The following is a 15,143-nucleotide window of genomic DNA, read 5'->3' as shown; positions in this document are numbered from 1 at the left end:
TGGTTTGGGAATCAAGATGGGAAAGAAGGTACATGGACCTTGCTGATCTCTACAAATTCCCATCCAAATAACTTTGACAGAATGCCTCAAAATGAATTCTGGAGCAGCAAAATCTATAAAAGGATCAGCTGAAACAATTTTTCAGCCAACGCTAATTTAAAGGGTCCCCAGAAATTGTCTATCACAATAGGATGGGATTGGAGCACAGAGCAGTGTATCAAATCAGGCCCCACTTCAGCAAACCCACACAGACCTTGGGGGAAGCTGAATCAACAGCAATGGCTTCCGGAGCTCTAAGCCACAATTGATAAAGGGGTCAGCCAATTGCTCAAAAGGAGATTACAGGGGTCCTTTTGCTGGCTCTGGGTACAGGATTCAGTTATGCTGCTCATACACAGATCCAGGTCATAGTCCCAGGTCACAACCCTACGGGGAGAAGGGGCACTAGTACATATCAATGCTTGTAACCAAAAGGGAGCAGGTGACCCTAGTCACAGTTCAAGGATAGAAAAGAGTATACATGTTCACTCAAAGACCAGAGCACAGGCCAGGAGAATATTAAGCACACCTCTCATAAGATGGAAGAACTTCCATGCTAGAAGAACTAAAAACTTACAGATCACTAGAGCTAGCACTGAAGGCAGCTGCATAAAGAAATTGAAGGGCCTCCTTTCACAATGGGAAGGGAGCCCATCTGTAACAGTTTTTCTTTTAAGTTAAAGGACAAGAAAAAAGGTTAGAAAATGAAAAAAAAAAGAAAATCATCAAAAAAAAGTTATTTCAGTGAAAGGGAAGATCAAAATATAAACTCAAAAGTAGACAACAAAGTCAATATTTGCATCCAAAGCCTTCAAGAAAAATAAGAATTGTCTCATGGCCAAAAAGAATTACTAGAGGAGTTTGAAAATAACTTTAAAATCAAATAATAGAGGTAGAAGAAAAATTGGGGAAAGAAATGAGACTGATGCAGGAAAGTCATGAAAAAAAAGGAACAGATAACTTAGTAAAGAGGCTCAAAAAATACTAAAGAAAATAATACCTTAAAAAATAGACTAGGCCAATTGATTTTCTTTAAATGGCACAAAAATGCATGGTAGAGAAAAACTACTTAAAAAGCAGAATTGGCCAAATGGAAAAATTCACTGAAGGGAATAACTCCTTAAAAGTTAGAATTGGCCATATGGAAAAAAGATATACCAAAGTTCACTCAGGAAAAGAACTACTTAAAAGGTGGAATTTGTCAAATGGGAAAAGGAGGTACAAAAAGCTCATCAAAGAAAATAATTCTGAAAAATCAGAATTGGACAAAAAGAAGCTATCAATTCCATGAGACATCAAGAAACAATAAAATAAGGTCAAAAGAATGAAAAAAAATAGAAAAAAATGTGAAATATCTCATTGGAAAAACAACTGGCATGGAAAATAGATCTAGAAAAGATCATCTAAGAATTATTGGTTTACTTAAAAGCAATGGTCAAACAAAGAACCTATGAATTATGAATTATCAAGGAACACTACTACCCTGATAGTCTAAAATCAGAGGGTAAAATTTAAATTGAAAGAATCCACCAATCACCTCCTGAATGAAATCTCAAGATGATAATTCCCAGGAATACTAGAGCCAAATTCCAGAGCTTCCAGGAGATCAAGGGGAAAATAGTGCAAGCAGTCAAAAAGAAACAATTGAAGTACTATGGACCCATAGTTAGGATAATACAAGATTTAGCAGTTTCTACATTAAAGGATCAGAGAGCCTGGAATGATATTCCAGAAGACAAAAGAGCTAAACTACACCACAGAATCACATACTCAGCAAAACTGAGTATAATCCTACATATGGGCAGGGAGAGGGGCAGAGAGAGGACAGACAGAGGACTTACAAGCATTCCTAATGAAAAGACCAGGGTTGAATAGAAAATTTGACCCTCAAATACAAGACTCAAGAGAAGCATAAAAATAAACAGGAAAGAGAAATCATAAGAGATACAGTAAGGCTAAATATACATGGGAATATGATATTTAGAACTCCTTTTTCTTTTCTTTTTTAAATTTAATTTCATCTTTTCAATTACATGTAATTTCTGACAATTGTTTTCTGTCATTTTGAGATTCAGAATCTCTCTCTTCTTCCTCCCACCTAGATGTTAAATAGTCATGGGTTATATCAATGCTTTCATATTGCCCATGTTATGATTAAAGATACATGATATTTGTAATTCCTAAGAACTTCATCATTATTAAGGTAGTTAGAAGCAGTATACATAGAAAGAGGTCAAGGATGTGAGTTGATTAAGATAGGATGATATCTAAAAAAATAAAGTCAAGAGGGTGAGAAAGAAGAATGCATTGGGGAAAAGGGAAAGGGAGAAATCAAATGGGATAAATTATCTCACATAAGAGACATGAAAGAATATTTACAATTGAGAGGAAGATGTGGGGCATGGAGAAGGGAGCACTTGAATCTTATCCTCATTAGATTGGCTCAAAGAGAACATACTCAATTAGATATAGAAATCTATCTTATCCTAGAGGAAATTAGGAGGGGAAAGGGATAAAGTGGGGAACATAAAAGGGAGGGCAAATTGGGGGAGGTAGTTACCAAAAGTAAAACCCTTTTAAGCATGAAGAGGTTAAAAGGAGAGAGGGTAGGATAAACAGGGTGGAGGGCGGGGGGGAGAAGAAACAGGATAGAGGATAATATACAGTGATCATAATTATAGAGAAAAGTATCTCTAATAAAGGCCTCATTTCTCAAATACATGAGTCAAATGTATAAGAAGACAAGTCATTCCCCAATTGATAAATGGTCAAAAGATACAAACAGGCAGTTCTTAAACAAAATTATTAAAGCTACCTATAATCATTTTTTTAAATGTTCTAAATCACAATTAAAGAAATGCAAAGTAAAAGAACTCTGAAATATGTAAATTTTAAAATACTCCACCCTACTCAGACCATACTTTAGAAGATCTGATTTAGCTATCTCTTGATTGTAACAATGAAGACACTCTCTTTAACAGAATCAGGAATGTCTTGTAGTACTCTACATTACTCCACCCTACTTAGACATACTTTAGGGGATTGAACAATGAAGGTACTTAGTTCTTACCTTATAGTAAAGCTAGAACTGTTAAGCTAAGTCTATTTTTAGATCTTAATACAAAAAGGTGTTAAGTAACTATAAAGGTTAAATTAATGATAAAAAGGTCAAGTAACTAACAAAAGGTGAACTTAACAAAGAAGTGTGAAGTAGCTCAAAAGATATAAACTAACCAGAGAAGGTGAGAACTAAAGAGTGGACAGTCCTAGAGAAAATGTCTGCTGTGATTGGTAGAGAAGAAAATTTAGAGGAGACACAAGAGTGAAAGGTCTATAAACAGAGGATGAAAAGTTCAGTTTGAGAGATTTGGATTTTCAGACATTCAGAGAAATTCGGAGATATGGGCAGTTTGATCCTGGAACTCAGCCTGGAGGAGCTCACTCAGACAGCTTCCTTGAGACGGTCTTGTGGTGAGTGATAAGACTGACTTCCTTTTCCATTAGGCTCAGGGAGGCCACTTTGGCCAAGGCCTTTAACTCCTGCCTGGCTCAACCTGAGCTGGAGCAGTTTAGATTAACTCTTTCCTCTCCCTCACTCTTCTCCTTAATTCCTTCTCTCTATATTAATTAAAATCACCATAATTTCCAGCTGACTTGGGTATTTTATTATTTGAGATTTTCCCTGGTGACCAATTAATTTAGATTTTAAGTCAAAATGCTAAAATTATCCTTTACAAGTACCACCCCATAGCTATCAGATTGGTTATAATTACATAAAAGGAAAATGACAAAGGTTGGAAGAGATATGACAAAACTGAGACACTAATGAATGGTTGGGGATGTTGGAAGCTGATTCAACCATTCTGGAGAGGAATTTGAATCTATGCCCTCTAACCCTAAGGATTATAAAATTGAACATACTCTTTGATCTAGCAATATTATTATTAGGTGTGTATCTAAAAGAGATTTTAAAAAAAGGAAAAGGATCTATACATAGGAAAATATTTATACCAGCTCTTTTTGTAGTGACAAAAAAGTAGAAAGTGAGAGGATACCCATCAATTGGCAAATGGCTAAATAAATTATAATATAGGATTGTAATGGAACACTATTGTGCTAAAAGAAATGACAAGCAGGAAGTGCTCAGAAAAACCTGACTCATTTATAAACTAATGCAGAATAAAATAAATAGAACCAAGAAAACATAACCCCCTAAAATTCTTATGGCCCCTTTCTTCTTTATCATTTTATCATGTTTATACAATCATCCCTCACCATAATGCAGTTCACTTATCATGGCTTCACTGTATCACAGGTTTTATATATATATATATATATATATATATATATATATATATATATATATATATATATAAATTCTGTTTTCATGGAGTTACACTTATCATAGCATACTACTGGCTGATGGAATGAAAGGCAACAAACCAAAATACTCTATTTTGAATTCCAGGGTGCCAATTGGCTCAGTGACTGTAGGTTAATAAGTGTGGAATGGAAAAGGGTTATAAGAGAGCAGGAAGGATCTATAAAGCCTTAAAATATATATAAATAAAAAATAAAGAATTTTCATCTATCATGGGGGTTTCTTGAATGTATCTCCCTGCAATAGGTGAGAGACCATTGTACTTTCAAGTCAACAAGCATTTGTTAAAGATTCATGTCTCAGGCATTATGCTAAGCACCAGGATTACAAAAAGAAAAAAATTCAAAATAATTCTTGACTTCAAAGAACTTCCATTTGAATGGGGAAAACATTATACAAGTAACTAAGCACATAAAAGCTATGTACAGCATATAGGGAAGGCATTACCATCTGGGGAGCTGTCTACTCCTAGAGTAGACAGGATTTAAGCTGAAGTTTGGAAGTAAGGGGGCTGAGCATTCTAGACATGGAGACCCCTTATGGACAAAGGAATGAAGGGAGATGGAGGGTCACATTGAAAAAAACTAGTGTAGCTAGCATGTAGAGTTCTTGGAGAAAAGAAAGGTATAAGAAAATTTAAGGTAGGGTGGAGCCAGTTTAGGAAGCATCTCCAATGCCAAACAAAGGAGTTTATATTTGATCCCAGATGCAGTACACTGTGGTACAATCGAATGTAATGGACTTCTCTACTAGCTGCAATGCAATGATCCAGGACAATTCAGAGAAACTTATGAGAAAGAACACTATCCACATTCAGAGGAAGAACTCTGGGAGTAGAAATGCAGAAGAAAAACATATGATTGACCACATAGTTGGATGGGTATATGATTGGAGATATTGACTTTGAATGATCACTCTACTGAAAATATTAATGATATGGAAATGGGTTTTGAACAATGATATATGTAAAACCCAGTGGAATTGCTCCAGGAGGAGGGAGAGAGTAGAGGAGGGGAAAAATGTCATATTTCAAGATAGCTAAAAAGTAAAGTCCATCAAAAGTAGGAGCAATAAAGGAAATGACTGATAAAAATCACAGAATACACCTAGAGAAGAATCTTTGGCTTGACTCTCCCAGAATTAGTTACCAAATTCCTGCATTCCAAGGTAAAAGAAAAAATATTCTAAGTCCCCAGCAAAAGAAGATCAGGAACCCCCCCAAAAAAATGGAATATAGTATACCAAAAGGCAAAGAAAAATTATTTATACTCAAAGATAATGTCCTGAAAAGTTGAGGTTAGTCTTAAGGGGGCGGGGGGAAGACTTTTAACAGACCTGATGACTTTTGAAAAATCACAGTGATTTTTTAAATACATAGATAAAAGGAATTTAAGAAAGGTAAACAATTATAAATGGCTCAAAATGATTAGCTGATGATTCAGTGTTTATATAATGAAAGAGAAAGAGGAAATGTCCTTTGGAAGGAAAAAATACAAATTCTAGGCTTAGGTATACCAAAAGAAGTATCCTAAAGGAGAAAAGGATTTAGTACTTCTTGAAACTGTGTCACTGGTTGATATATTGGTAGGATTTATTAAACTGCTACTTTATCCTCATTTCTTTGTCAAATCTAACGGTGACACGATAGTTAAGTATGTGAGACAGGATTTGAATTCTGGTCTTCCTGATTACAACCCCCTAGACCACTGAGCTATTGGCTAGTGGATTGTTTGAAATCCGCTTTCCAAGTGGTCAGCAAAAGAAAATCCAAAGCTGGGAGGTAGAGCACCCACACAGGCAACAGGATAAGGGGTAGATCCAGAAAACTGAATATGAGATGCCTAGAAAGTGTAAGTCATATTTCTTTCTTCATCTTTGCCCTTCCAAGCCTCCTACCTTCTATTGCCTTCACTCCTACATACATGCAATTAAACAAACAAGAAAACCATACATCCATTTTGACTGGGTCCTCAACTGGGCCCTCCCTGTTTTTTGGCAATCCTATTTTACTACCTCCCTCAACCCTTCCAAACCTTTGTGTCCCTCTTCAAATTTCCAATGGCCTCTCCCTCAGCTCTCTCATATTGCTTCATATTTCACAGAAAAAGTGTTAGGAATAAAGAGGGGGGGGGGGGGAAGGAAGGAAGGAAGGAAGGAAGGAAGGAAGGAAGGAAGGAAGGAAGGAAGGAAGGAAGGAAGGAAGGAAGGAAGGAAGGAAGGAAGGAAGGAAGGAAGGAAGGAAGGAAGGAAGGAAGGAAGGGTAGGAGGGAAGCAGAAAGGGAGAGAATATAAAGGAGAAAAAAAAAGGAGGGGGAGCTAATAAAGAAAAATTGGTTTTCTAGAGTACATTTACAGCTATGCACAGAACAGGAAAGTTCCTTAATCATCTTGATAAATTCCCAGGGTAGTAAGTCTCAAATTGGATCTTTTTACTTTCTTCTCAGAAGGGAATGGAAAAGGTACTCTGTACCCCTTTTAAGAGCAGGTCTATGGCTCCCCAATATCATAACTTGGACCAGTGATGACAAAACTTTTAGTGATAGGAGTGCTGGGCCCAACATTCCCCTCCTAGACTAAGTGCCATGCCTGTCACCCACCAGAGACAGAGTGACATTTCCCTCACCCGCCAACCAAGTGCTAGGTGCACCTTGCCCCCCCTTACCCACATAGGGGAAGGAGGAAGCACTCATATTGGGCTGCTGGACAGAAGGGTGGGTGAAGTGAGGAATGTCCTCAGTGAATATAGAGAGGGGGAGTGGAGTGGCCCGAGAACTCTGCTCCCCTCCAGCTCTGCCACTATGAGCTGCCCACTTTACCCCCTGTGTACTCCCATTGGGCTGCTGGGCAGAGGGGCAGGGGATGTGAAAAAAATGTTTTCAGACCCAAGGGAGAGGGGAGCAACTCTGCCCAAGTCTCTCTGCCTTCCTAGTAACAAACTCTGAGGGGAGATTGAGGGGGCAGCTGCATGGCCACAGATAGAGCTCTGAGTACCATCTTTGGCACCCGTGCCATCACTGGCTTAGACTCTCCTGAAACTTCTCTAGCTTTGAGGGTAGATTATATGCAGGCCAAGGTAGCAAAGAATATTTTTGCTTTTCAGGTGATATGTGTCAAAAAATATATTATTCTAGAATCAAAAGGCAAGAACACTTGACACTACTTTTAAAAGCAGGTTATGAGGCACAACACATAATTCTCAAAAGGGATCACTGAGAAAATGCATATATTCCCACTGGCAACAGATTATTTTCTCCTAAACTACGCATCTCTGCTTGTTGATAGAGGTACTACAGGGAGTTCTATGTCAAAAGGTAAAACCTCATTCTAATTTCTGAAGTTTTCATATTATCACAATACTACAATAGGAAAAGCTAGGTCAGACTTTCAATAAGCAGCATGCATAGGCTGGAAGGCAGGGCTGAAAGGATTCCAGGGCTGACAGATGTGAAGTCCCTCTGGATCCCCAATGTTGCAATCCCATCCCATCGCCACCCAAAACAAAAGAACAGACTCAGATATAAGTAAAATACGCCCAGAATACTACATCTAACTCATAGTAATAATTTGTTGAGGACACTCATTTTGAAAATATAATAGAAATGTCCTTGTAATATGGACTCAAAAGAATCCTTCTTTGGTGCTTCCTGCAGGTGGCCCTGGGAGGTAGCAGATAGTCAGTCATGGAGTCACAGAAGTATTGATTCTTTTTTTAAACCCTCACCTTCCATCTTAGAATCAATATTATGTATTGGTTCCAAGGCAAAAAAGTGGCAAGGGCTAGGCAATGGACTTGCCCAGGGTCACACAGCTAGGAAGTGTCTGAGGTCAAATTTGAACCCAGGACCTCCTGTCTCTAGGCCTGGCACTCTATCCACTGTGCCACTTAGCAGTCCCAGAAGCTGTGGTTCTGGAAGCATAAAGACTCCTCACCAGAAGGCTCACCTTTAGAGAATTAACTTATCTTCAGGCATCCCTTATACAGTACAATAAAAGCCCCCCAGTGCAGGTTCCAATTCTGCTAGAACACTGTTCTAGTACTAGAAGGGGACAAGAGACAAAAAAGATTTTACTCAAAGAACTTATGATCTATTGAAAGAAAAAACGAGTGCTGTTTCTCTACTATGTAATTGCAAAAAAGAAAAGGTGCTTTCGCTCCTAGCACAATGGAAGTTTAGGGGCTCATCTTGTGCCATACTAGATGGAAACTAGATCTGAAGAATTCTAGATTTCCACATAATGCTTTGCATCCCATGCAGCTTTCCACTCCTCCTGGCTATCTATCCCTATGCTCTATCTCTAGGCAAATGATTCACCACAAGTAATTGTTTCAGGCTGGTGTAGCCAACTGCAAAGAAATTGCAAGCAGCAATGGATTTCCTTTAGATGAAACTGGAATTATCCCAATGGGCTGCTCAAACTTTTACAGAATCAGTGATTAAGATCCAGCTAGCCTAAGTATTCCAAACAAACTCTTATGGCATCCTACATTTGCTCCTTTTTTAAAATAAAGCTCACACATATGAAAATATCTATCTACATTGCTAAAATTCAGAAGGCATGTTTACATCTTGTGCATTTACTCATCTGTGTATGTGTCTGAACATGTTTCATTAATATTGCCTTACATGGCCAAGGAAAATTCAGTGGAATTTTACTCTCAAATACCCAAATGTTTTGTGATTAAAGCAACAGCAAACCCCTTAGCATTGGAAACAACTCAAAGTATTTTCCACTCAAAATGTCTTGAACATTATTTTTTAATAGTATGTATTCTGCCAAGACACTATTCAAAATAGTCAGAGGAGCATCAGTCAAATGCAATTTTTTAGGTACTTCAAAATTGTTTCCTCCCCCATCCCCAACCCTACTGGATATCTCCCCCACAAGCCAGCCATTTCTGCTGAGGGTACAATTTAACCTTTCAAAGTCAGCTAGTTCAACCCAGTCATTCTACAGAGGAGTGAGTCAAAGGCCCAGAGGCATGAAGTGCCACAGCCTGAACCCATGTTTTACAATTTGGCAGCCCAGGCTCCTGCCACGATCCCATGCTTCTCCAGGCACTGGCTCCTCTTTTCCTTTATGTTTTATCAATTGCCAAGTCCTGCCAATTTTTCCTTCCCAAAGTCTCGTCAGGAGATACAAGTGTCAAGAGATAAAAGAGGTAAAGAAAGTCTGGAGTCAAAGCAGTCACCTGCTCTGGGCTCAAGAGGAAAACCAAGTAAGGAACAGGTGGATTACTCAGGGCAGAAGGTATGATGATAAGAAAGACTGACCAAAGGCAAAAATGTTCAACACTAATGTTGCTACTGAGAAGGTAAATTAATTTGAGGGAAACAAAGGTGAAGTCACTTGGCTGGAGTCTACCAGTTAGGAAATAACTAAAGAATTTGAACAGAGCATTCTAGAGAGCCTTGCCTTTTCTGTCCTGTTTCACCCCCTTCCCCTTCCCCCCCTCCCCCCATGGAATAAAAGCTCCTGAGGGTGAGGAGTGTTTTCAGTCCCTTCTTCATGTGGTCAGGCCAAGGTTGGGATGTTTGGGGAAGTCCAGACCTATCAGTCTTGCATTCCTACACCACTCAACCTGTCATTTCCTGGAACTCAGAAACCTTGATCTCCTCTTTTATCCTCCCCACCCCACCCCAACAGTACAGTCCAGACCACCAAGCTGAGGCTGCCCTCTCCTCAAACTTCCTGAAGGTTCTTCCCCTGGGAGGGAGCTTGTTTTCTTTTTAAATCCCCAAACTTGGCAACAACTAGCATCACTTCCTAACCCAGAAAAAGCAGAGAATCAAGATGTTCTGGTGGTTCCTTCACAGCCCCTTGGGGGTTGGAATGATTTGGTTTTTGTCTTTGTATTGTCAACATGGAATCTAGAAGCCCCCAGGTTTGTAGCCTAGAAAGATTTTGTGATTCCCCAGTTTTTTTTATTTAGCTCAGAGGTGAAAGCCTCAGGTTTGAGCCTTGTTACAGTGAGAAGCCACAATCCACTTCAGATGGGGGCTAAGCCCAAGTCAAGTGACTCTTTGGTACAGTAGGCAGTGCATCAGTCTGGCAAGCTGGAGGGGGGTGTGATATACTGGGAGAGGCTTCTGGAGACTAGATTCCATGTTGACAGTATGCACAGAGCCTGGCACCTAGGAAGTGCTTAGCAACTGGCTGCCTGGTACAGATTCCTGAAACTTCAACTGACCTTACCCCATCCAGTCAATCAAGGGAAGTGGGGTAGATGTGAAAAAACTGAGAACAATGGAAAGCCCTCAATGGGGCAAGGAGTCCTGCCTCTGGCACTATCTTTGGGAATAACTTTGGGCCAGTTATTTCCCAAAGAGTCACCTCCTAGACTGCCCTATGGTTCTGTGATTCTGATTCTAGAATAAGGCGACAGTCTAAGAAGCAGTCCGTCAGAAGACAAATCAAGTCAGAAACTACAACAGATATGTCAGATACTCCCACTTAACCCCCATAACTTAGCCCTTACCACTCTTCTGCCTTGGAACTAATATTTAGTATTGTATAGTAAGGCTTTAAAAAAAAAAAGGAAGCTAAACAGGTGGCTCTTTGAGAAGAGCTTGAGAAAAAGGGGATAATTAATCTCCAACAGCAGGACTGAAGCTTGTGTACTGCCAGTGACCTCAGAGATCACCGAGCCAAAGCAGCTATCAATTCAGCAAATGCAGGACTCTGGTATACTTCCTTCTGGCTCCAGGCTCCCCATCCAAGGGAAGGAAGACTGGAATTGCTCTTCTCCTCCCACCTTTATGTCAATGCCTCTTTCCTGGCTGGACAAAGACCTCTGAGGCAACCTAGAAGCCCCTGCCCAGGGACCCTCAGGTGCACTACCCACTTCCCAACCATGCCATCTCCCAATAGAAATGACTGCTCACATCACTTGGATGAGCAGGAATTCAACATCTCCAATCCTTCTAATAAACTGAAGAACCTCCAGACTTTGCCATCTGCCCTGCTATGCCCTCTAGGTCCCTAGGCAATGCCATCTGACCTGCCAAAGCAATTAAAGGAATCTTGGGGACTTTGGAAGAGTAGCATCTTCACAATTCATCTAATCCAATGAGCCCCAACTTATTCAATTATTAGCCAAAAGTTCATTTAATTAAATTCAAACAAACAATGCCTGACATAAGAAGCACATAATAAATGCCTGTTGACCAGTTAACTGACATTTATAAACTATGAGTCTGAGGGAGGGAGTAGGTGCTTGTGCTGAACCAAAGGAGATCCATGGATCAGACTTGCATGTCACAATCCCTCCCTCAAAGTGCGGACCATCCAGAAGAGAAAACACTAATACGAAGAATCATCATAAAAAAGACACAACATCAGGCCCTCCAAATGATCACAATTTTTTGGTTGGGGCCCCAAAGGGCAGCCAAAAGAAGTATGGATAAATAGCCTGCATGTTGGACCACTGATGGCTGAGCTCAAAAAGTATCCTGATAGTTATCACCAGGCAAAGAAGACAGGCTCCCGACTCTTTCATTCAGTGAGTCAGCTAGTCAGTCAGTCATTTGTTCATATAAGAGATGAGCACCACAACGATGGAATAGTAAAAGATCTATTTACTGGAAGGCTGCTAGTATGCTGGATAAATAGGTATGGGAAATTTACAGGAGGATGAGGGGTAACTAGGTGGTTCAGTAGATAGAGCACCAGGTCTGGAGTCAGGACCCAGGTTTAAATCTGAACTCAGATACTTCTTAGCTGTATGACCCTGAGCAAGTCACTTAATTTCAATTGCCTAGCTCTTACCACTCTTCTGCTCTGGAACCAATACTTAGTATTGATTCTAAGACAAAAAGGTGAGGGTTTAAGAAGAAAAGATGAAAAAAGAAATGGAAGAAAAGAAAAAGCAAGACAAGAAAGGAAATGGGAAGGGAAGGGAAGGGGAGGGGAGGTAAGGGGAGGGGAGGGGAGGCCAACATAGGGTGAAAAGTAATTCAAATGATTAAGCATGGGTGGTTGGTTTCTCCACCCAGAGGCCAAATGCCTACATGAATGAAATTACTGAAATATAGGACACAAATTGGAAAATTAGGCTCATAGTAAATGCTGACTGGAGCCTAATTCCTGGTTCCAGTGACAGACACTTCACCTGACCCCCAACTTCGGACTCCTGAGGAAAGGACAACCATGAGGTTGGGGGTGGGGGTGGGTTTAGGGCTAAGGGAGCTAGGAGAAAGGCAGAAGTCAGATTTCAAACAAGATAAAGGAGAAGGGGGTACAGCATAGCCCTCCAAGAGAGAGCTGACCTCAGCACCTGGGACATGGGAGCTCAAGAGCTGTCTCTGGCAATTTCTGGGAAAAATCACTTAATCTCTCTTAATATCACCAAGCAATTCCATGAAGCAATAAGTTGCAGTACAGAGGCAGGTCTAAGGTTCCTCAGAATCCCTAGACCAATGAAATCACAAGTTCTGATCCCCCAAAAGGTAGGAGAGCAGGAGTCTATCCCCAAGGTGTGAGCTAAAAGGGAGATGAGAATGAGGACACCTCATTAGCTGGACAAATTTTCCAGGGGGGCAGGTCATGGAAAGATTTCTTTGCATTCCTCTGCAGCAGACTACTTGTTACTTCCCTTGAACTGGCTCAATATTGCTACTCAAATGTCAAAAGCAAGTAGCCCCTGAGCTGCCAACTCTCCCTGGATTGGCTGGGAGGAGGACCCTGTCCTCACTCTAGGACAGACAAAGGAAGAGCTGACATTATGGAGGGAAATACCAAATGGTCCTGGCCCAACCAAGTTTTGGTGTTCAAAAAGTTGTCTTCAAGGGAGGTTATAAGAAAATCCAGTGAAAGATTTGGGTACTCCCAGTGGCAGATGCTTTGTAAAGGCTCTAAGTCAAGTCATTCACCATCCCAATTCACCCAGCCTCAATTTCCAGTTTTAAAGCATAGACCAAAGAGGATATCAAAAAAGAGAGGGTGGAGTGGGGAGAAAAAAAAGAGATGGATAATGAAAGAGCCACAAAGATTTACTCTAGAAGGGCTGGGAATCATGGGGGGAAAGGGGGTGGAGCTTCAATACCAAAACAAATATTAAACACAAAACAAACCAACTAGCCTGGGGCTCAAGGAGCTGACTTTAGGGGGTTCTCCCACAGCTTGGAGCAATCCTGAAATCCCAACAAGGGAATATCACAGAAGTCATTCCAAAGTAACTAGGGGGAGGGGGGTCTTTCATTTCTGGGGACAGGAGACAGATCTCCAGACACTAGGGAGGTTTGGGAGAGGCTCTTCCCCTCCCCAGGTGAGAAGAAAGGGAGAGGTGATGGGAGTTTCTTTCTGAAGAAGGAAAAAAAAAAGATAATTCCTTGAAAGGGGGACAATTTAGGGACATGAAGGGACCAAGTGTAGGATTAGGAAACCCCTATGCCTCTGTTTTTATCTCCGTAAAATAAGGGCCTGGGCTACAGGTCCCTCGAGTTTCCCTGCAATTCCTTAGGCCCTCGGGGTGCCTCAAGTTTCCCCAACTCTTGTCCTTAACTCATTTTTCTCCCTCCCCCTCCCCTGTGCCCGTTTCCCCCAGTTTGACCGCATGGTCCCTCCCCCTGCGTCTGTTTCCCCTCTCCCCATGACTCGGTTTCCCCTTACAACCCTCTTCCCTCATGCCTCAATTTCTCCTCCTACCCTCCCATCCCATGCCTCAATTCCCCTCCAGTTCTAGATCCATGCTCCCTTCCCTTCCCCCATGCCTGTTTCCCTTCATCCCATGCCCTCTGTGCCTCAGTTTCCCCTTTACCCATGCCTGTTTTCCTTCCAGCTCCATATATGTACCTCTCTCCCCCTGCCTCAGTTTCCCCTCCACCTCCATGTCCCTCTACCCCCCGTTTCCCAGCTTCTCCCCCTACCCCTCGTGCCTCAATTCCCCCCCCCCCCGCCCTCCTCTGGTCCGGGGCACTCACGGAGCGGATCTCCAGCGCCAGAGCGCACTGCAGCGCCTTCATCTTCGGCATAGGGGCGGCCCCCGGCCACGGGCCCGAGGACAGAGGGTATGGAGCTGGCGGCGTCGGCGGTAGAGGCGGCGGCGGCGGAGGGCCCAGGCCGGAGCCCGCGGTCCTGCCTCGGTCCCGCCGGAGCAGCAGCTGCGCCTGGGCTGCGCCTGGGCCGCGGTGGACACTGTTGTCATGGCAATGCGGGCGGTCCGGCAGCGAGGTCCTTCCGGGGCGGGGCTTCCCAACGCTCCGCGTGGCTGCACGTGACTAATCCCTCCTTCCTCGGGGCGGGGCTGCCCGCCCCTGCCGGGTAGAACTAGGGGCGGGACACGAAATCCGCGCCCGGGCTGGGCGGCAGGACCTAGGGGCGTGGCCTATCACCTCTCCCACCTTCCCCTCGGAGAGGAGGCGGGACCATACGAACTCCAGGTACCGGGCTTCCACCACGGGGGACCAGACGAACGTTTGGAAGGCGCCTGTGACGTCACCGAGGGCCAGGAAAGCCCCTCCCCTTCTCCAATGTCCTGGAGTATTAATTTGATTTTAGTGTACTAAAATTATCCCAGAATTGAATGACCTGAGACCCTGCCTCAGACTCCAGCTCCATCAATATCCCAACGAGGATTTATTAAGCGTCCACTGATACCTGCCTTCGGGGAGCTTCCAGTCTAGGCTATCCAATGGGGGTTGGGACTTTAGAGAGACAAGAAAATCCGAGAAGAGGAAACTCTTGGTATTGGTGCTGGTGAGCACCTTCTCGGAAACTCCAAACC

General features: G+C 42.2%; 1 protein-coding gene across 1 annotated transcript in view; it reads right to left on the bottom strand.

The window, feature by feature from the left end:
* SPATA6 (spermatogenesis associated 6) overlaps window positions 1-14,634 on the bottom strand; it is a 141,185-nt gene extending 126,551 nt beyond the window's left edge. Inside the window, exon 1 of the mRNA XM_007480209.3 lies at window positions 14,341-14,634. Within this exon, the coding sequence (XP_007480271.1) occupies window positions 14,341-14,391 (51 nt within the window). The 5' untranslated portion in view covers window positions 14,392-14,634. The remainder of the gene's footprint in view (window positions 1-14,340) is intronic.
* Window positions 14,635-15,143: the final 509 nt, after the last annotated feature.

This window comes from Monodelphis domestica, chromosome 2 (assembly GCF_027887165.1).
Source record: "Monodelphis domestica isolate mMonDom1 chromosome 2, mMonDom1.pri, whole genome shotgun sequence".
Lineage (NCBI taxonomy): Eukaryota > Metazoa > Chordata > Mammalia > Didelphimorphia > Didelphidae > Monodelphis > Monodelphis domestica.
This window is presented reverse-complemented; position numbering and strand designations above follow the sequence as displayed.